This window comes from Sceloporus occidentalis, unplaced genomic scaffold (assembly GCF_023333645.1).
Source record: "Sceloporus occidentalis isolate IW3139 unplaced genomic scaffold, rSceOcc1.0.p SCAF_257, whole genome shotgun sequence".
Classification (NCBI taxonomy): Eukaryota; Metazoa; Chordata; class Lepidosauria; order Squamata; family Phrynosomatidae; genus Sceloporus; species Sceloporus occidentalis.
In genome coordinates, this window is record NW_028317237.1 from 905,615 (window position 1) to 929,723 (window position 24,109).

At 40.7% G+C, this 24,109-nt stretch overlaps 1 protein-coding gene across 1 annotated transcript in view; it reads right to left on the reverse strand.

Annotated features, from left to right (window-relative positions):
* Window positions 1–24,109, reverse strand: part of LOC149275917 (solute carrier family 23 member 1-like) — a 155,718-nt gene that overhangs the window by 109,431 nt on the left and 22,178 nt on the right. Inside the window, exons 3-4 of the mRNA XM_089504144.1 lie at window positions 20,765–20,872; window positions 15,201–15,358 (exon numbers count right to left, since the gene is read on the reverse strand). Of these exons, the coding sequence (XP_089360270.1) occupies window positions 15,201–15,358; window positions 20,765–20,872 (266 nt within the window). The remainder of the gene's footprint in view (window positions 1–15,200; window positions 15,359–20,764; window positions 20,873–24,109) is intronic.

Here is a 24,109-nt window from a genome sequence, read left to right on the forward strand (position 1 = left end):
CTGCAGATGATCATTCCATAAAAGTTCAACCGGAGAGGATCCGAAATGTATCTCTGGAAGGCGATGTTTTAACCATTTCTCTTCACAGGAATTATGTGGAATCTGTGGAATCAGCAGGTCATGTGCAATTCCTTGACAAAATTGAAAGGGTTAATAACAATTTATTTTTTCCTGTTCAAGTGAATGATCTAGGGAGAAGTAAGAATGCCAAACTGAAATTGGAGATCGAAAACAGCTATATCAGCAAAAGTCTGTTAAAACAGATCGCTAATCCTAAAATGATCCGGTATCTTTCTCCCCAAAACAGATGGATCCATAATCTGGACGGCGAATCAGATAGCCATAATATTATTGCAAAATGTCTGTTATCCATTTCTATCGGAAATAAGACAGCCAAACATTTGTTTCTGGTGTTGGACGAACCTCGTTACCAGATTTATGTGGGCAATGATATTACACATCGCTTTGCTATCAATCTGGATCTGATTAATTCTAATCTCTGGACCAGGTTAAAAGGCGATCCTTGTGAATTTCAGGATGAAGATGAAGCACTGAAATCGTCTCAGTTAAGAATTATAGATAATGATTCGGAAATAGAAGACTGAACATCTGTCTGGGATCAGAGGATCCAAATCAACAATGTGGTATCGTATACAACTTGACATGTGGTTATGTTATGCGATCATGTATATTCATATCATTAATTTCCATACCATCCAGCAACTATATTAATATTGATAGGTAGCTTGGATAGCTATGTCTTAATGTCAAGTGATATTACAAGTGCGTATACTCATACTATTCTTCTTTTTGAATATTCAGACAAGGATTCAAGTTCTGAAAGATGTCCAAGAAGGATGTGGCGATCGTCTGGATCGTATTACTCCTGTGTCACGAGATGCGGATGGAACCGATCGCAGAGCCTGGACCATCCTCTGGCATCATGATCCAAGAAGCTCCTGGATTCATCCTTACAGAAAAGAGGATCCTAACACAACGTGTGTTTGTCAGCTTAGACCCGAAGGTCTCCATCGAAAAACAGTACAACGTTTCATCGATGCAGCTACCTGAATTAAAGGCCTGGTACCAGATGCATCTTGAAAGAGCACAAAGACGCGTTCAAGAAATTTTGGGAACAAGCCAGGAAACCGTTTGGATCGAGCTCCATTACAATGAATCATCGAGCTAAAAGATTCCTTGTTGCCTTAATTGTCGCCTTGGTATGTACAGCCATAGGTGCAGTCGTTGCAACCGGTGTGTCTGCCGCAAACTCTGTCTCCGTTCAAACTTTGGAGAACGAAATTCGAGGCTTAAAAGGAGAAATCAATGCTATTCATCGGGAAATGGAACGACAACGAGAGTACTTAGTCGATTTAATGGTTATGGTGAATGACACCATTGTAACCACAAATATGCATTCTAACTTAATCTCTCACTCCATTAATCTGCACCAAAGTCATGAACAATTCAAACGTGAACTTTTGTTTATGCACGACCCGATAATATTCCACACAAATTCATTTTTGGATGAAGTGCAATCTGGAATGACTGAGTTAACCAGAGGACATATTCCTTTATATTTTGTTTCAGATGATATTGTTCGTAAAATGATTACGAAAGTCGATGGCAATACAGTGGAACCCATGCAACTAAATCTGGCCTATGAAATGGGAAGTGCTCTTCCTCTTTACATTGATCCAGAGAAAATGGAAATATGTTTCTTATTATCAATCCCGTATGTTACCCCACGAAATATTTTTCAGTTGAAAACCATACATAATGTTGGAACATGGAAGGATGAGATCCATGTCAGAATCCAAACCCCTGCTGTGTTGGCTTTTCAACCATGGGTACCAGATTGGTATTCAATACCTATTTTGACAGAATGTGTCAAATTTAAGGACAATAATTTTCAGTGTGACGGGAATCCTTTTATATACGATTCTACCAATGCCTTATGTGGAATTGAATATATTAAGCATGGTTCTGAAAAATGTCAAGTAACTATGACAAAAACTGGTGATAATGCTCCAGTACATGCTATCTTGGTAAAGGATAGATGGTTGGTCAGTACTCTGTACAAAAATATGAGTATATTTCGGAGAGATCAGGTGACTAATAAGGTGATAGCTTTGCCATCTCCCGTGTCATTGATCAAGGTACCCCAGGACTCGCGGATTACCATAGGCGAGGTTACTTTGTACCCTGTTGGTACCGATGTTCGGGAAGGGGAAGTTCAAATGGTTGATGCGTTTCAAAATCTTGATATTCCCATTAATCCTGATCTCCAATATCTACTTGACCATAAGCCTAACCATACGATACAGATGTCTATCAGGAAGAATAATATTTCTGTTGATGCATATAAGTACACGGAACAAGATACCAATATCATACACAATGTGGATTGGTCATATCAAAGCGATATAATTTTTGGTTTGATGATGATAACAGTTCTTATATGGCTAATTATTCTTACTATAAAGTTTTCATTAATGACTTCTCTTATAGGAGCAAAAGTGTTCCAATCCGTGCGGTATACTCCTGCAAGTCCCATGTCGGACGATATGGTTTGACGTCGTTAATACATATCTGACGCTTGTTTAGATCATTCTAGAGCAAACTGGATTTTGCTTTGTCATAATCTAAAGGGGGGATTATGTCAGATATTTTATGCTAGAAAACATGTATTCTATATATTCTGTATTTTACATGAGCACAAAATGGAGTCAGAGCCATTTTATTTTATTTAATCATATAACGGTTATTTCTGTGTATCTTTGTTCCCTCAATAATTGAGAACAAAGAAGTATTCAGTATATATGATCCAATTAATGTTATCTTCCATGAGAAAGTTAAGGAGTAGACACTGCATATCCTTAGGAATGTAAATTGGAATGGGGGATACGTCGTAAAACCACCAAAACCTAATTTACTACCTAGGAGGCAACGTCTGGAGATATGAGTGACTACAAAGACCTGATTTACTATATAGGAGGTAACATCTAAAGATAAGGTGACCAAGGATAAATTCCTAACACATATGTAATGGTCTTAAGTTATTTCTTAGACCAGAGCGTCTCTCGGAGGTAAATTAAGAAATTACAACTATGTAAATATGAGTAGAAGTCCTAATTATAATGGGTAAAACCCACCGTTATGATTGGAGAATTCCAATCAAGAGGTGGAGGCTATGATAATAAGCTCTGTCTTTAAAAGCTTATGTTTTGAATAATTGAGGGCTGACCTTAAAAACGGACCTTAAAAACTGACCTTAAAAAAGAAACGGGGCTGAAACAGACAGACCCTGACGGACTCATTTAAATTTACCCTAGAGAATTGGAATCTTAAGATCCTGGCACCATAATTTTACTCTTAGAATTACTTTGAGTCCCAACCTATATAACTTTTAGTAAGTTATATTTCTTTCCACTTAATTTCTTGCCACTGAACCTGGATTAACTTCTACAAGGACCAGTTGGACAACAGCAACAAGTGGTGGTAAATATAATTGTTTTATTATTCTCACTAGAGGTGAATTTTGTCTTCTTCGTATAGAATTCCCTGTTTCTGGGAAATAGTATATTGCATTATTGTATATGACGGCTTGTGAGACTGCAGCTTATAACCCGTGATAATAACAATAATGAAAAGGTATTTTTACCTGTAGATGAAGTTTGACATTATTTGCATCTATTAGGAATGTCACTGAATACTGTTGGACATTATTAAATTATTTTAAATTGTCATATTAGTTAAACTAATATAATAGAGTTAGTGATCTTTTTATTACCGCCCTGATTATCATTTTTGGTTGCTGAGTGGGATGGAAATTAATGCTGTGTTAGACTCATAAAGTACTAATTCATATTGATAACTTTCGATAATATACCGTATTTGGATATACTGCAATTTGACATGTTTTAAGAACTTTGTGTTTATATTATGCACTGTTTGACTCATATATAGATTTTATAAATTGTATTCACAATAAATAAATATTTTTGATTGATTATTATTGTGATATATATCTGATTTGAATTATAATTTTCGGCGATCTGAAAGGATTTAGGATCGGAGATAAAATATAGGGTATCTCCTTAAATTAACATTGTGGATGTGGTTCTACAATCTTTGGTAGCGTCGTTATTTTGCGTGTGTGATAAAATATTGGTTTTACCTATTTTGTCTCATTAATATCCCTAACAATCCGGATCTTACAGTGATTTTCACTAATAAAACGCTGTGTGGCTGAATTGGCGTTATTATTGGCATTTTTGCAAAAATAAACCCAAGTGGAAACCTAGCCTAATGGATAAATTTGAAGAATATTGCATATGAAAGGCACAGATTTTTTACATGCATGCAGAAGCCAGGAGAAATGATTGATCAGTATGTAAATGAGCTGAGAAATCGCAGCAAAACATGTGAGTTTGGAGAATTAACAGATTATTTAATAAAAGACAGAATTGTATGTGGGATACCAGATAATGGACTGAGAGAAAGGCTACTAAGAGAGCAAGACCTGAATCCGGACAAGGCCTTAGCATTGTGTAGAGCAGCTGAAACAGTTAAATCACAGGCTAAAGAGTTAGTTACTGAAACATGTACTGTAGATCAACTGAGGAGTGAGCAAAAAAGTAAAATGTAGAATAAAATGATGCAAAACATAAAAGGAAGCAGAATGGATATAGATAAACAGCAAAAGCTTTGTAATAGATGTGGTACTTTCACCCCTCACCCGGCTCTCAGTCTCATCACCACTAGGCGGCCATCAGATTGTTGGAAATGTAAATCTAAACGGCCGCTGGGTGCTGATGCCGCCGGCCAGAGTTACTTTAATCCTTTATTTATTTATTTATTTAATATGCCGGATAGGCTTGCCATATTAAAAATAAATAAAGTATTAAAGTAACTCCGACCGGCGGCATCAGCACGCAGCGGCCTATAGATTTAAATTTCCAGCAATCTGATGGCCGCATAGTGATGGGAGCAGCGTGAGGGGTGAAAGGTCCGTGCGAGGGGGCGGAGCTTTCACCCCTCACGCTGCTCCCATCACTAGGCGGCCATCGCACACGGCCGCTGGGTGTTGATGCGGCCGGCCGGCGCTACTTCAATACTTTCTTTTTTTTATTTAATATGGCAAGCTGGATCGGCTTGCCATATTAAATTAAAAAAAAAAGAATTAAAGTAGCACCGACCGGCCGCATCGGCACGCAGTGGCCGTTTAGATTAGATTTCGGCAATTGTCCCCCTGCCCAGCCCGCTCCTTCCAATCCCGCTCCGCCGAATCTGCGGGCCCACCGGGAAATTTCCCGGTGGGCCAGTCCGGCCCTGCTTGGGTCCCCCTGAGTGGCAGTCGCGACCCCGGTAGTTCCACCACTGCACTGCAGGTACAAAATATAAAGATGCCATTTAAACTAGATACAGGAGCTCAAATTAATGTGATATCAGAGTCTGTGTTTAATCTGATGAAGCCAAGACCAGCACTACAGGAGACTAATATCAGAGTTACAGGATATTCTGGTGCAAATATACCCATGAAAGGCAGATGTTTAGCAAACGTGACATATAAAACTAAAGCGCACACTCTATCTTTTATTGTGGTTTCAAAAAATGTTCAAGCAATATTAGGTTTATCATCTTGTGAAAGACTGAATCTAGTAAAAAGAGTACTTGTGCTAGAAACTGGAAGTGATCCAGAATATGAAGGCTTATTGGAAGAATACAGTGATTTATTTAATGGGCTTGGTTGTCTGCCAGGTGAACACACCATCACGATAGACAAAACGGTACCGCCAGTGGTACATCCCTGCAGAAAACCAACTCATCAGTTCAAGACCAACTCATAGAATGATAGAATGGAAAGCATGGGAGTCATTGCAAAAATAGATGAACCAACTGAGTGGATAAATTCTCTGGTAATAGTAGATAAGAAAAATGGAAAATTACGTATTTGCCTGGATCCTTGCGATTTAAATAAAGCCATAAAAAGAGAAAATTTTAAGTTACCTACTCGCAAAGAGATAATGTGGCAATTAGCGAATGCTCAATATTTCAGTAAATTAGATGCTTCCTCTGGATTTTGGCAATTGAAGTTGGATGAAGATAGTTCAAAGTTGTGTACGTTCAACTCACCATATGCCAAATACAGATTTCTGAGATTACCATTTGGTATTGTATCTGCCCCAGAAGTATATCACAAGTATATCACTATATGAGCACATTGAAGGTGTGGACACATCCATGGATGATATTATCATATGGGGAACTACTAAGGAAGAACATGATTCTCGTCTCAGGAAAGTTCCAGAAGCTACTCGACAAACCAATTTAAAGCTAAACAAAGAAAAATGCCAATTAGGACTGAAAGAGCTGAAGTTCGTTGGAGACATCATCAGTGATCAAGGCATAAGGCCTGAACCCATGAAGATTTCGGCAATAAAATACATGAAGAAACCGTAAAACGTAAAAGATGTGCTGAGGTTTATAGGTATGGTAAACTACATGGGAAAGTTTATACCCAACCTGTCAGAGAAAATAGCACCGCTGAGATGGTTACTAGAAAAGAAGAATGCATGGAACTGGAATCATGAGCAAGAAACAGCTTGCCAACATTTAAAGGAAGTGCTTACGCATGAACCGGTGTTTATGATCCTGCTAAAGCCATTAAAATATCATCTGATGCATCACAAAATGGAATAGGAGTAGTTCTACTACAAGACCATGATAGCACCTGGCAACCAGTGGCATATGCTTCCCGCTCCATGTCTGGTGCTAAAACTAGATACGCTCAGATAGAGAAATAACTTCTTAGTATCTTGTTTGCATGCAACAGATTTCATCAATTTATTTCAGGACAATTGGTAAACATGGAGACTGATCACAAACCGTTGATAGCATTGTTCACAAAGTCTCTCAATGACTGTCCTCTAAGGATTCAAAGAATGATGATCAAATTGCAACGCTATACCCTAAAGGTGACATACACACCAGGAAAAATTATGTATACGGCTGATGCATTGTCCAGAGCAGTGGATGAAACAATTGGTCAAGATGACAAAGTAGCTAAAGAAAGTCAAGCTTACGTGGATATGGTCACCTCAGCTATGCCTACTACAGATGCAAAGACGCAGATGATCCATCAAGAAACAGAGAAAGATTCTACTTTGGATAGAGTTAAACGTGCTATTCAAATCGGATGGCCTGATGTCAAACAGAGTTGCATAGTTGGAGTCCAAGAATACTGGAACTGCAGAGCAGAATCATCTTTAAAGGCAGTAAAATTGTGATTCCTCACAGTCTCCGCAAGCTCATGCTGGAGAAAATCCATGAAGGTCATTTAGGCATTGAAAAATGCAGGAAACGAGCAAGAGAAGTAATGTTCTGGCCATGAATGAACCAAGACATTTCTGATATAGTGTCCTCCTGTGATACATGCTTAAAGTACCACGTGTGCAATGCAAAAAAAACTGCAGCCACATCCAGTTACAGAAAGGTCATATCAAAATGTTGGTGTTGACTTGTTTACATGTAACAACACAGATTTTGTCATTATCACGGATTACCATTCCTTATATCCAGAAGTATGTGCATTGAGATCAACTTCAGCTGAGAATGTGATTTGATGCATAAAATCAGTCTTTGCTAGACATGGAATTCCTCAAGAAGTGTTTTCTGACAATGGCCCACAATTTGCCAATACCCGATTCACACAATTTGTACATACTACATCAAGCCCATATTTTCTACAGTCCAACGGACTAATTGAAAAATCTGTTGGAATTGTCAAAAAAAACTAATGCAGAAAGCTGAAGAGAGCAAAAGTGAGTTTTATAAAGCACTGCTTGCATATCGCAGTACACCACTTGCATGTGGTTACTCGCCTGCACAACTTCCTTCTACGAAGGATGACCTGCTTGCAACAAGGACTGATGCACAGGTAAAGCAGTTTAAAGAGAATCAGAAGGAGAAACAGAAAGTCTATTTTGACTCAAGAGTTAAATCTTTACCTGAGTTGCATAAGGGAGAAAAGGTGAGGATCAAGGACAATACATGGACACAGAAAGGTTCCATAGATGAACAAGTGCAACCTAGATCTTACACGATTCGGACAGAGGAGGGAAGGATTATTCGAAGAAATAGAAGAGACATTCTAAAAGAACCAGAGCAGAAATGTTCCAACACTGAATCGGATGGAGTACTATATTGTAACATGGAGACTGAATCAGAGACTGATCAGGTTGTTAGACGTCTACACGTCGAAGGAAAAGTCCTGAAAGACTGATAAAGTCATGTTAATATATCTATATCCAACAAGTGAGACAGTATGCATAAGTACTTGTTAGATAGATAAATGTTTGGTTATAGCATGTTTTTCTTTAGCATGTCATTTTCTTAGGAGAGGAAGGTATAGTGATATGTGCATATTAAAGGACTGTGTTGCTTTAATAGGCAGGGGACTCCCTGAGTAGGAGGGGTTTATGTGAGCACATGTTGATGTTAGTTGAGCAAGGACTCTACAAGTGATGTTGTTACTGATTAAAGAAAAGGCTGTTCATCTAAAGTGAGTGTTAGCATTAATTATTCTGCAAGAACACACAACACTGAGTAGGAGGATTCATAGACTATAATGAGAGGGGCCAATCATCAGTGTGAATGCAGGGAGGGACTGGGAAGCAGTAACTACTGTGAGTGACATTGAGTCATCCGATGAATCGGTTCATGAATCGGTTCATTTCAATGACTCACTCGAAATGAACCGATTCACTTTACTTATCCGAACTTCCCATCACTAATGTGATTAGTAAAATAAATAAATAAAAATAAAGAATAGTTAAAAAAATAAATAAATAACTTGGTAACATGTAAAAATAATTCCCCCCAGGGGATCCTTCCAGTTCAAACAAAATGTAAAACAAAATAAATGTAAAAAAATATATACCGGTGTATATATATATATTTAAAAAAGCGTTTACTTTTATGAGCCAGTTCTAAAATTATACATATATTTTCACAAATCTTCCCACATGGAAAGAGTTAAAATACTGGCATGTTAAAAGTCCATGGGGTGTCTAGTTTTAAAAATGACTTGATGAAACTGTCCTTGAAAAACCAATCTACAGTATAATTTATGTGAGCACAATTGTGTTGGGGCAGCAGTGGAGCAGCAATGACCAAGCTAAAGAAGTATAAGGAGATGGGTGAAGCCAATTGTGGAGAGTCTCGTCAAGTCTGCCTTCTATATGGGGGTGCTCGTGAGTCTACGTTACATTTTTTCTTTATGTTGGTTGATGACTGAAAAGACTCTTGTTCATTGAATGAGCACAGTTTCTGGACAGTATACAGGGTTTGGGGCCCATTATAGAGGACCTGTTGACTTCATGCCTAATTATAAATAATTATGAAAAAAAAGTATTTTTTACTTTCATTTAACATCTCAAATATCTAGCACAGGGGCGTCCAACATGCGGCCCGCGGGCCAAATGCGGCCCGCAGGACCTCGAGGTGCGGCCCGCGTGAGATCGGCAGCCAGGATCACAAGAGCCCTGCTTCTTACTTGTGGGAGGGTCTATTGTCCTGCACAGGACTTAATAACTATGTATAAATATATAAGGGGACAGTACAGAGATCACTCCCAGGACCTATTTATACCCAGGACTGTATCTATAACAAGGGGACATCCTCTACGGCTGGAGGAAAGAAGGTTTCTACACCAGCACAGACGGGGGTTCTTTACAGTAAGAGCGGTGAGATTATGGAACTCTCTGCCAGAGGAAGTGGTGATGGTAAACTCAATAAAAGAGTTCAAAAGGCGCCTGGACGTGTTTCTTGAAAGCAATAATATTACAAGTTATCGATATTAGATTAATAGGGACAGAACGTTGATCCAGGGATTTATTCTGATTGCCATATTTGGAGTCGGGAAGGAATTTTCCCCCTGGTATGGGGCAATTGGCATCTGCTTCATAAGGGTTTTTTGCCTTCCTCTGGATCAACACAGTAGGGACACAATATGTATATAGGTTGAACTTGATGGACTTTGGTCTTTTTTCAACCTTATGAACTATGTTACTATGTTACAGAGGAAGCGGGAGGCCACGCCCCCTGCTAAAGTCTGTGAGCGGCATCGAGAGCTGTAGTGCTGGTAAGGGGGTGGGGGAGGGTGTTTGAATGAGTATGCGTGATTGAGGGAATGAATCTGTGAATGAATTAATTTGTGTGTGTGATAGCATGGATGTGTAAGTGCTGGAACCAAGGCATGATGGGACTGTGATTGCTGTTAGCAATCACACTCCTATCATGCCAAGTCAGACAGTACATGCTGAGACCTGGCTAGCTGCCCCCTTGTGTATTGATGCTGCCAGCAGTATGGGGTCTGCACTTACAGCCACCCTGTACCAGCATGTACTGTCTGACTTGGGATGATAGGAGTGTGATTGCTAACAGCAATCTGCTAACAGCAATCACAGTCCCATCATGCCTAGGTTTCAGCATTTACTGGTTGTCTGGGTATAAAAAGAGTGTGTTTGCTGTTAGCAATCACACTCCTATCATGCCAAGTCAGCCAGTACATCCTGAAACCTGGCTAGCTGCCCCCTTGTGTATTGATGCTGCCAGCAGTATGGGGTCTGCACTTACAGCCACCCTTTACCAGCATGTACTGGCTGACTTGGGATGATAGGAGTGTGATTGCTAACAGCTAACAGCAATCTGCTAACAGCAGTCACAGTCCCATCATGCCTAGGTTCCAGCATTTACTGGTTGCCTGGGTATAAAAAGAGTGTGTTTGCTGTTAGCAATCACACTCCTATCATGCCAAGACATATTGTTGATTTTTTTTTTGTCCAGTTGTGGTGTGTTAACGCACTAAAATTGGACAAAAAATACAATAACTATTAATTTATATATGATTGTTGACAGCACTCCTATCATGCCCAGCCAACCAGTACATGCTGGAATCTGGGTATTGCTGTTAACAATCATAATATATAATTTTTTTGTACAATTTTGGTGTGTAACTTACTTTTATTAAAAGTGTGGGATTTTTTTTATTATTTTAAAAGGTGAGGGGGGGGGGTCATTTTCGGTTTCGTTTAAGTGAACCCTGAATTTTCGGTTTTGGTCCAGAATTTTCATTTTAGTGCATCCCTAAAATAAATAGAACTATTTCATTTTTATTTATCCAGAATCCTGAATTTGTAGTCACAAAACTTTGTAGGCCCAGAAATCAGTCATTTACTTTATTTTAATCTGCATATTTTATTAAAGGCCATATTTTCTCACAGTGAAAAATGAGTGCGGCCCTCGCACGTATACAATTCTGATTAAGTGGCCCACTGCAGAAAAAACTTGGACACCCCTGATCTAGCATATTATTATTAAGGAGAGTCCACCATGAATTGCGTACTCGCATGACACTTCCAGTTCCTACGGACCCGATAATTGGTTTTTGACAGGTAATTATTTTTTTTTTGGTTTAGCTCTTTTGATCACCCTTGATAAAGCCATTGTTGGTGAACGTCGGGGATTACATTAGGACCGTTACTGTCCGCCCTCTTCTCCATATCTTTTTTATTAGACTATACTATGGTACTGTCTGCTGTATTTTCGTATGTGCATCAATTGCTGCTTGATGTACTGTCTCCCACTTTTGCTATTTTGTTTTTGAACATTATGAAAATATAAAGATTTCTTTAAAACTATATAGCGGTTGTGACAGTCTTTATATGGTATGTGCACCTCCTATTACTTTACATTGTTCTCTATCTAGCCCATTGGGGTCGGCTTGAAGTGTTTGCACTACTTTTTATTGATATATCTACTCTATAGCTTTTTGTGGACTGATAGGGTGCCGCCTATCATCATATTGTCCATCTCTTAGACCTTCATGACTTTCTGAATTTTTTTTATTCATCTTAAAGTCATTCACATCTCTATGAAACTTCCTCTGCTTTCCATCCTTAATAAAGTTATTTTTCAATTTAATTTCAACATCCATAAACTGTTCATCAGTTTTACATTTTTCATTCTGCTTTGTTTCTTGTTCAACCTGTTGTAAATTTTTTTAACTTAATTTTTTCCTCAACACAAATAATTTGCATAAGTTTAGATGAACAGTCTAATAGTACTTTATCCCATTTCTCTTTGAATTCAGGTGTGACCGGGCGATGAGCTGGGCTTAAATTAATTCTCGGACCTCTGGGTGGGCTGAACTGGAGAAGCAGTGCTTCACCCGAAGATCTTCGGGTCAAACCTGGAGAGTTCCCAGGTATGGTAATATAATTCTACCTTTTGTTAATGTATTAACAGGAATACTTTTAAAACTCCAGAAGGGTTGAAAATATTTTGGTACCGTTACCAAGAAGACACAAAGAATGATTTTTAAAGCCTTATTTTCAAGTGTCTTGTCCCAAAATTGTTGAGGTTTATAAGGAATAAGAAAACAGTAGCAGAAGAGGGTATATCCTTCTGCTACTGTCAGCGATCTCAGGTTGGAACCAAGGTGCAGCTCTCAACAGGTTCATGCAGAAACGTAGTCAGGCAGGTCCAGAGGTCAGAAATCCAGACAGCAAAGGTTCATCAGCGGTATAAACAGGCCAAGGGTCAAAGAGCAGGTAAACAGAAGTATAGGATTCGGGATACGGGATACGGGATCCAAGTGTTCTCTGCAAATAGCACAGAACAACTGAGCAATGAAGGCTCAGTTGTTCAGGGTTTTAAAGGGTGAAATGCCACCCTTTGATTGCTGTAATCAGTATCTTCAGGTGTCCATGGCTTGTTCTGTAACCATGGACACCTGGGGAGACTGGAAGCAGTGTGTGTGTCCCTGGCGTCTATGGTTGCCAGGGAGACGGAACGCTGAGCGTGTGGGCTGACCCTCTTCCTGGTTTGTCTCTGCGGCGTCCCTGGTTGCCGGGGAGACGTGTTGAATTGGGTTCGGCTTGGAGGACGGGTGAGTCGTGCGATGCGTGACAACTACAGAGATAATATATTGAGATGTATACAGTAGAGCCAGTAAGTTTTTGGAATGGAGGCTACACATTTAAAGTGAATGTGAGGTATAAGAATTACTGTTTATGATTTGCCACTTTCCCAATTGCTCAAGGCCTAGCGAAAGGGGGTTTCACCAAGAAGGCAGTGATCCTGAGCTACTTCATCATGGACAGATAAGGGATCAGATAGCGACAAGGATGGCAGATTTGTAAGTTATGGCCACCATTATGTTACCTTAAATGCCATAGAGGATAATGAAGCATATAAGGCAGTCTCATTCAACAGGGCTCTATGGAAAGAGCGCAGAAATTGCAAACTAAGGTCCCTTGAAACCAGTCATATAGCCTGTCCAACTATGACTGTTACTCACTAAGGAATATTAGGTTCCTCACATTAGTTGTTTATGGAGGATGTGGCATTTAAATTAATAAAATTAAAACAACTGTATTACTTGAAAGAGAATGTCACAGATCTGGCTAGTCCGACCGACTACCTCCGCTGACTTGTGCTCCCTTAGCCTGGGACACACACACTTTCCCCGGTTTCCCAGTCACTAGCCAAGCCTCAGTGTAGGGTAAAACCAAAACAAAGACTGATTTATTTTAGACACACAGGGCTGGATATATCCAGCAAAACACACATTAACATAAAAACAAGATATTGCGATACAAACCTCCCCCTTAATCTGTCTCCTAGAGACAACGGGGTCAGTAACGGGATTAACAATACAATAGGGGTCCCAACCTCCACTATCTATTACTGGCCAAAATCAGTTCTAGGGATGGCCGTGGTAAATGTCTGTAGTGGTGGAACTGGGGGGGGACTGACTTGTATAACATTAAACTAAAACAATGGCAGTCGCTCCCTGGTTGCAGATCCTGGCTGTCTGCCAGAGATAATCCCCTCAGCAAGCGATGAGATGATACTGCTGGGGGTGACACAGAAGTCTTTACAAACCCAGGGCCCATAGTCAATAGGGAGGAGGCTGGCAGTCCAGTGGCCCCAGTGATGGAGGGTTCGGTCACAGAAAATAAGGTTGTTTCCTCACTGGCAAGGAAATCAGGAGAGAGGATGTTGCAGGAAGAGTGCAAATAATTATTGCATAGTCCAGGCTGGCAGGGTGGATCCTGACACAAAGGTGGCACAGGCAGGCTGCTTTAGGGGCAGTGGCCTACCACGTCCATGTCTGGCTTATTATATAGTGATGGGGGTTATGCTACACAGCCGTAAATGTCTGGCTCAGTGTATAGCAATAGGAGTTATGCTGTACCACCATCAATGTCTGACTCAGTATATAGTGATAGGAGTTATGCTGTACAATATCTATTCAGTAAATGTTATTTATTTAAACTTATTTGGTTTATTTGTGACACGTGGAGGAAGTTAATAATTTATTTTTCAGATTTCTATTTTTTTAGAACCAAAGACAAGGCAATATGTGGATTTGTTATGTTTCTTCAGATACCCTTATTTTGATCATATCATCTAATTAGCTATGTAAAAAAATATGGTGAAAAATTTTAAAAAGCACTGACTTTTAATGGAAAATCTTTTGCTCATCTATAAAAGCTAAAATAGCTAAAACTGCTAAATAGATTCTATTTGTCCCCTCATTGTATCGGTCCTGTGTTTCAGCAGTGAAAGAGGAGCTTTCCAAGGCTGCTGGTCAGTTTCCCACTGCCGTGAGCGGGAATGCCCCCGACGTCAGCGGGACCGCCCACTGACTTCAGCAGGACCTCCCACCGACGTTAGTGTGCAGTCCTGGCCGCGTCCCGCAAGGGAAGGCTCCGGGTAGCTGGAGCCCAGAAGTTCCCAGGTATGCTGATGAAACATTACTTTTGGGAAATCATTATTTGAGATTCTAGCAACTTATTCTGAAGGTAGTTGTGGGAGGAAGCTCTACTGCTCCTGTCCAATAAGAGGTAGGAAAGCATGGGTGACCATGGGTGTATACTTCATAAAAGGTAGCCTATAAAATAAACTTAGTATGTAAGAATGCGTTTTAATTTACATTATCTATATCGTTATCTGTTTCAGCCATGGAGGCCACTGATATGCTTAATTTATAACTCAACCCTCCTCAAGCGCGTTTCAAATATCTATATATGTATATGAAAAATTTGGGTGAGAGTATATTCAACATTGTACTCAGAGGTCATAGCAGACAATAATTCCACAGAGCAGAACATGACCATATACCATACCTGATGCCGACAGTTGTTTGGATGAGTGTAGTAATTCCCACACAAGTGAATATTGTCCCAATTAACTGACTCACAGTATGCTGGTCTTTTCCAACACAAAGAGCGTTTGCAAGGAGAAATGGTATAGCAATGGTTCCACTGAAGCAAGTGAGATAGTGCTGTAGATATTGAAAACAAACACAAAAGCATTTAAATATTGTAAATATATCTTATCTATTAACATTACATTCAACACATGTATTGTTTCAACTGATAAACTACAAAAAAGGCAGACTTGTAAATGTTGGTGCACTTTCAGATTGGCCTTAATTTTAATGTTGTTATCTATTTACTGTGATAAAAGAATGCTTATCTTATAATAGAAACTAGATATTATAAAATACAAAGTTGATGTGGGAACCCTTAGAGATAGTAGAATGCTGAGGACACATGGAATAGGTTTGCTTTTGGGAGGGGGGCCTTCGTGGATTAATGGGCAGACTTCTTGCCTGCCTTTCCAGTCCCCTCTTATGTCTAAGTCACCCTGTGCTCATTGGGGGCACAGAGTGACTAGAAAACTCAGTCTGGTCTGCCCTAACCAGACTTTCATGTACTAGCTGGCTATGGGGCTCTACATGGCCGGAAATGCTCCATGCGCCTGACCTGGACAAACAGAGACTCCAGAGCGGATCAGGACACACAACCTGCTGGAACTTTAAAAGGATGTAGCTCGGACCCCCAGGAAACTGATCACACTTTTTGGACAGTTCCAGAGCTTTTGGGTGACACCTTGCTTTTGGAGGTATTGTACCTTTTTTCCACCCCAGGAAATGGATTTAATCGACCTGGAGCTCCTCGCTGGTCGCTTTCCATCTACACCCGGTAAATCTTTAAAGAAGTCTCACTTGTGGCCCCAATGCCCAATTAGAGACATATTTGGACTAGAGACACTGGGGACCCTGAGCTATCAAATGACACTCTGGTTGTGGGAGAACCCCCTTGGGGGGACACGGAGTGGGGTGTTTAATGTTCCCCTGACTGTCTCCACAGGGGGTCCCAGAGTCAGAGCCAGGGGGGTAATCCTATTATTACAATGTATTGTTTGTGTGTGTATTCCCCTTGCTGGACCTGAAGGAAAACTTTGTGCGTTTTTCTGTTCCATTGTATGTTAATTGTGTTTGCTGTGTATAAATACCTGTACACTATGTCTTGACTAGTGCTTGGATGATTTCAAACGGTTAATCCCTTGAGCAATTGAGATTTTGGTGGCAAGGAGATTTCTATGGAGGAGCCAATCAGTCGGAGTACAGGTCTCCATCACAATGAGGACTAGTGAAACCTTGTGTACATCTGTATCCTATCCCCTCAAACTCCAACCTCCCTCCTCCAAAACTCTCACATCCATTCACCAAATCTCTCTCATCCATCCTCTCTCAATCAAAACTCATTCATACTCCATCCTGTCAAACTTCTTCTTCCCTTCCCTTAAACTCCCTCTTTCCTGCTCCAGCCACACTCCCTCGTTCTCCTTGCTCCATCCTCCCTCCTTCATCGTCCCTTTAGTGTCCTCCCTGCTCCATTGTCTAGCCTCCCTACTCAATCATCTGTCCTCCCTGCTCCATGCTGTGTCAGTCTTCCTGTATCACCTGTCCCCACTGCTGTGTCAGATATCATCTGAGCATAACATTACAAATGAAGAGGCAGGAAGGACAGATGATGATGAAGACTGAGCAGGGAGGACAGATAATATAGGATTTAAGTAGTCTGACACAGCAGGAAAAACAGATAATGTAGGAAGTCTGACACAGCAGGGAGGACAAATGATACAGAAACACTGATACAGCATGGAGCAGGACAATAGAGGGATGATTAGGAAGGGAGGATGGAGCAAGGAGGACACTTTTTTTTATATTGCAAACCTACAGTTGTGCTTCAATGTACCGCAGCTTTATTGCATTTGTACTTCCATACAAAAATAACTGCAGTAAAACTGCAGTACAGTGAAGTACAAATGCAGTAAAACTGCAGTAAATGTGCAGTAATACTGCAGTAAAAGTGCAGTATTGCAGTTTTTTCATGTCCAAAAAACTGCAGTATTACTTCAGAAAAACTGCAGTAATTTTTTCGTAAGGGAAGGAAGCTACCACTATGTCTCTCCCGACATTACGTGCGAGCAAACTATTCATGTATGATGGGGTCACTTTAATAGCACCAATTAAAAGACAAAAATATTTATGTAAGTATGGGACTGCTTGGCTGTCTGAAGACTCAGTAGGCAGGCAAGTTTGCATTACTGCAGTTTTTAAGTAAGTAACACCTAAACATAGATTAGACAGTGAGTTATTTTTAATACACATACAAACGGAGAAAAAGGGGAAAAACACAACATTTTACATTTTAAACGCTGAAAGTCAATGTAAAATTGCAGTCCCAATAATTTTCCTAAAAAAAAGGCCAGCATCTATTACACTGTTCTTCAAACCTTCACTATAGTGAAAAGATAATATGTTTTGGAACAATGCATAGAACATCCTTGCATAGGTTACTAATAGATAGTAGAATTACAACAAACAAAATCTAGATTAATCTTTTGTTTTTGGACAGTAAACATAGTTTCCTGACCTTTTCGGGTTCAAATGAAATTGTGAGGTTTGTAAATTAAATCTGATGCAACAAAGTCTTCTCTCTACATCTTGTTTTCTGTCTCTCTCGTACAACTCTTCAAACAACAAGACATTACAACACAGAAACTCAGAATTTGACAAAAATAATTCAGCCCATCAGTCTTTGGGCTTTTCTTAGATTTGGGATAGCTTTATGCCTATCCAATGCATGTCTCAATTTCTCACTGTATAGCCTCTACCACTTCTGATAGGACGTGTTGCATTTATATACCACCCTCTTACAACATAGCAAGATAGAATTTGACGGCAGATAAGAACCATTCGGTCCATATAGTCTGCCCATTTTTCCTGATGTAAGGGGTTTAAACCCATATCAGTCTTTGGTCAGGTCCTATAGTGAGGAAAGCTTTATGTATATGCCATGCTGGTATTAATTTCCTTACAGTATTAGCATCATACCTGGGAACTTCTCGTCTCCGGATACCCGGAGCCTTCCCTTGCGGGACGCAGCCAGGACTGCACACTGACGTCAGCGGGCAGTCCCGCTGATGCTGGTGGGCGGTCCCGCTGATGGCAGCGGGAAAACCCCCATTTCAATGAAAAAATTGGCGGGGAGCGGGGTCTGTCAAGACTCCACGACCTGGAGGATTCGGGTCTTGAACCGGAGGAGCAGCGCTCACCCAACAATCTCTGGGTCAAACCCGGAGAGTTCCCAGGTATGATTAGCATCCACCACTGCTGCTGGGAGACTGCTCTATTTATTGACTACCCTCTGCGTAAAGTAGAACTTCCTTACATTACATCTAACCATCTGTTTTAAACCATGACCTATTGTTCCTCCTCTCATGTACTTTGTTAAATCCCTTTACATATTTAAATGTTTCTATTGCATCCCCCTCTCCCTTGTTTCTTCCAAGCTATACATATTAAGATCCTTATTTCTTCCAAGCTATACATATTAAGATCCTTTAACCTTTCCTGAAAATTTCTGTCCAGCCAACCACTTACCATTTTTGTAGCTCTCCTCTTAACTCTCTCTAATGTGTTGATATCCTTCTGGAGATGGGGTCTCCAGAACTGTAAACAATATTTTAGGTGAGGCCTGACCAGAGGTCTGTAAAGTAGCATAATCACCTCCCTCTTTCTGCTACTCCCTATGCAACCCAGCATCCTGCTTGCTTTTTGAGATGCTTTATTGCATTGTCTGCTTACCTTTAAGTCATGAGAGATAATTTCACCTAGGTCCCTCTCTTCCGTTGTTACTGACAGTATAGTGCCACCAATGCTATATTCTGCCTTGGGATTTTTACACCCAAGTGCATTATTTTACAGTTGTTCCACCCGGAATATCTAGCCTATTGCACACCTTTGTATAATCTGCAAAAAGACATATCATACCATTAAGACCTTCTGTAATATTTTTTTATAAAAATATTAAACAGTACAGGTCCCAATAATGATCCCTGAGGTACTCTACTAGTGAGGAACTCCTTCCTCTGAAAATACACCATTAACTACAACTTTCTGCCTCCTATCACTCATCCATTGGTTTATTCATTCAAATATTCTGGCATCCATAACCATAGACTGGAATTTATTCATAAGTCTTCTATGAGGGACAGTGTCAAATGCTTTACTAAAATCTAGATAGGCTATATCAACTACTATTATCTTAGTAACCTAGTCAAAAAAATAGATTACATTAGTTTGACTATAGTAAACCCGTGCTGTTTCTGATCATGAAAAACATTTACTTCCAGATATTTAGCAATCCTATCCTTTAGCTTGGTTTCCATTAATTTGCCAACTACTGATGTAAGGCTTACTGATCTATAGTTGGCTCCCCTATTACCTTTTTTGTGCAGTGGTACTACGGTTGCCAACTTCTAGTCTTCTGGAACTACTTCTGTCATTAGTAACTAGTTAAATAGATCTGCTAGTGGTTTTGTCAAGACACCTTGAAACTCAATAGTTTTGGGTGTATCCCAACAGATCCCATTGATTTGTCTGGTTTTACTTCGGAGAGTTCAAGTAGAACCTCTTCCACTGTAAACACAGCTGTGTCACGTCACCCCATGTCTCTTGGCTAACAAGGGGCCATCACTGTCATCTTCCTGTGTAAAAACAGAACAGAAGTATTTACTTAAGCAGTCGGCTAGCTCTTTATCCTCATTTACATACTGTAATTCCCTTCATTTGTCTTCAGTTTAATTATTCCTGGTTATGTTTTCTTCTCTCACTTATGTGTCTTTGCCTCCCTAAGCTTAGCTTTGTATTTGCTCCCGTCTTCCTCATTTTGTGTCTGTTTATATTTCTTAAAAGCTTGCTTCTTCTCATTTAATATATTTGCCACTGCTTTAGATACAGTAAGGAATTTATGATGTCTCTTCTCCTTGTTGACCCAGCTGTTTGTTTTTTCCAGTCTACACCAGGGAGATTAAAGTCTCCCATAATAATATTGTTGTTCCAGACCCTTATTGTTGTACCATGCTATTGTCCCCTTTTGTTTGTGTTAGCTCCACAGACCCCGTTGCCATCTGTCCATTCCACAGACCTAGTTGCCATCTGCAGGAATGGAAATAAGCAACATGTATGTCAGGAGCAGGTAGGCATCTTATGTCCATGAGAAGGCAGAGAAATCCCTATGGCCCCTGACATAAGCAATCTCTCACAGTCTCTCTCAATGTCTCCCTGCCCTGTCACATTGTCTGAAGTTGTTGCTTTTAAATTCTGCACTGATTTAATAATTAAAGGTAATTTTTCCCATGCTAGAGCATTGTTGAGAACCTTACTTCATTACAATAACCTGATTAATAATACATTTACAAATACAAAAGACCAATATTAGGTCCATCTGATTGTTATCATGGTCTATGTTCTGAACAGTCCAATTATTCCAAGTTATGATCGTGAATATTGTTTCCCATTCTCAATTGAAAGAACATATCAAATATTTATTACCTGTAATCCAAGAAAAATGCAAAGATACCATGGTGGAATATCTTCTATTTTATATAATATATCCTCTTTCTTCATATCAAGTGTTTGAGATACAAGGACATCATCTTTCTGTAATATAAATACATACATACATGTTAAGATACTTATGTTAATAGGCCTAGGGCAGTAGGTCTGAGGCGTGGCAGTCCCCCACCAGAAAAATAAACAGAGACAAATTGAGCATTCTGCTTCCCAGAGGTGCTAATTGGACCATTTGGGAGACCACATAGATTTTTTTTCTTTCTGTTCAGGCATGGAGGGGCTGTGAGGGGCAACTGGGTGCTAACCTAGATAAAGTCTAAGAAATCACCCAGGAGTATACATACAGAGTTTCAAATACATTTTATTTATAGATATGTATACATAGGGAACTTTTAGGGAAATGCTTTAGTCAATTTAATTATAATGAGTGTGCTGAAAATGCACCTTTTACGATACAACTTGAGGAGACCCTCTGTTCCCTAAACAGATAAAGGACCCTGACATGTAGTACGTTCTTTTCGTAAAACTGAATGCACTTCATGAATATATAGCTGAAATTCCCACTAGACCCCAATGATGCAATTGAGCCCTGCATTGAACCTGTGACTGGGCATGGTGCACCTTGTGGATATAGAAACATAGACTGTATCAGCAGATAAGAACCAATCAGACCATCTAGTCTGCCCAATTTATATATAAGCTTAAGAAAGTATTAATACTGTTATTAAAAAAATTTGTTTTGGTCAAATAATCTACAAAGTAAATGTGTAAGAAAGAAGAGAAGATATTTGTAAATGTGAATGCTCATAGCTTTAAACCCCCATACAGTGGCAATAAAATGTAATTTTTAATAATAGCAACAAGGAGTTATCAAACATGTCCAGGTCCAATCAATGAAACGAGATTGGAGGTGTGTTTCAGAGCTACTTTGACATAAAAAACAGTCAAACATTTTCAGTTTGCTGTTCTCAAGAAGCATCTGCTAATGTGAACCCTGCCTCACAAGAAAAGAAAGAACAGAAGACTTACAATTAAGAATTGCGGATTTTCAAAAAGCTGGAAAGGTTTATAAAGTAATCTCAAAGAGTTAACATATCCATCAGTTCACAAACAAATTGTTTATAAATGGAGATGATGTAGTACTATGGCTACTCTTTCTAGATGGGTTTGCCCAGCCAAAACCATAGAGCTAAAAGTTTGAAGGAATAATTTAAACTGGTTAAAACATTAAACAGGCATGGTGTACAAGAGCACCTTGACACTCCACAACGCTACTAGGAAAATGTTTTGAGAACTGCTGAAACTAAGGTTACATTTTTTGGGAAGAACACGCAGCACTGTGTATTGCATAAAAAGGGCACCTCATACTCAGCATTTTTTTTTTATTATTTAAAAGTTTTTTATTCGTCGGAGCCGTGGTACAGGAAGATGACAACAGATCACAGTTGGCAAATAACATCCGTCACGCAGGACGGTACTATGGCAATGTGAGCGACATGGTTTAAAGAAAGAAAACCGTTACACATCGAATTTGACGGCAGGCAGGAGACTCTGAGGAGTCTGCGAAAGTTTGAGCAGACGGAGGAATGGAGATGATATAAACAGCCCACAGCGGAGTACTCGAACAGGCGAGACGGGGCCGACGACGAATTTTGTGTTTTTGTTAATGATAACGTAAATACAGTGTGAGCAAATGTAACACAATGTACAATGTTGATATTACATTGGTTTGAGATATACCGTATTGGCTCGAATATAGGCCGCACTTTTTTCCCCCACTTTAAGTTTTTAAAGTGGGGGTGCAGCCTATATTCGGGGTCTAGCGCCGGGCAGGCAGCGGGGTTTGGATACAGATCCCCCGCAGTGGTGCAGGGGACCTGCATCCTAATCCCCGATACGCTCAGACAGCCTCCCCTGCCAGCACTTCCCACGGGGGGGGTGCCGGCACGGGAGGTTGTCTAAGTGCATCGTGCGGACCGTCCGCACGATGCGTTTTACCTCTGGACGCCCCCCCCCCGACTTACCGGAGCAGACTCCCGGGTGTCTTGCGGGGCCGGCGGGGGACATCTACGCAATACGCTTATACAACTTCCGGTGCTTGTATACGCGTATTGCGTAGATGTCCCCCGCCGGCCCCGCAAGACACCCGGGAGTCTGCTCCGGTAAGTGAGGAGGACAGTGGTAGCATATCTCGGGGAGGGAGGACAGTGGCAGCATATCTCGGGCAGGGAGGACAGTGGCAGCATATCTCGGGCAGGGAGGACAGTGGTAGCATATCTCGGGCAGGGAGGAGGACAGTGGCAGCATATCTCGGGCAGGGAGGACAGTGGTAGCATATCTCGGGCAGGGAGGACAGTGGTAGCATATCTCGGGCAGGGAGGACAGTGGCAGCATATCTCGGGGAGGGAGGACAGTGGCAGCATATCTCGGGGAGGGAGGACAGTGGCAGCATATCTCGGGCAGGGAGGACAGTGGTAGCATATCTCGGGGAGGGAGGACAGAGTGGCAGCATGTTTTTTTGGTGCTTTTTTAAAGAAAAAAACTTTTTCTTTAAAAAAGCACCAAACTTTTAGGGTGCGGCCTATATACGGGGGCGGCCTATATCCGAGCCAATACGGTACATAACAAATGGTCACAAAAACAAAACAAAAATGAATATAAATCAACAAAAGTAAACATGTCAGCGATGTTTCATGTAGCCGTGTCCGTGAGGCGTTTAGCCAGGTAAGACCGTGAGATGACCCGTGGGCAGGAAAAACATAAAGGCTCCACCGCGGAGCGAAGCCTAGGTCAGCGTAGAAGGAGTACTGGTCGGGTGCGGTCGGGGCCCAATACAAGTTGACTAGAGAGAGACGCGAGTCTCAGGGTCAGCAGTATACAGAGAGAACCTGGCTGGAGTGTGTGGTGCAAGAAGAGTCGTGGGACATTTTCTCCAAGACCCTGTGCCTCTCAACAGTGGAGACAATTTCAGCGGGGGCAGGAGGGAGAGGCGCCTTCTATCGTTTGGCAATGCACAATTTAGTGGCTAAGAGAATATGTATGAGGAGTTTGTGAGTCGGGTGGGGAATGGGGTCGGGGAATATGTGGAGCAGGGCTAATTCCGGAAGAAAGTCAAAAGGGCAGTGAAAAATGCGGCGTAACAGAGCAAATACTTCCCTCCAAAGCTGTTTCAGTACTGGACAGCTCCACAATATGTGAAGCATGGAGCCTGTGTGCCCGCAACCCCTCCAGCAAAGTCTAGATTGATTGGGCCACATGTGTGAGAGACGAACCGGGGTGAGATACCAGTGACAGCTGAGCTTCTTCTGGAGCTCTATATGGTTG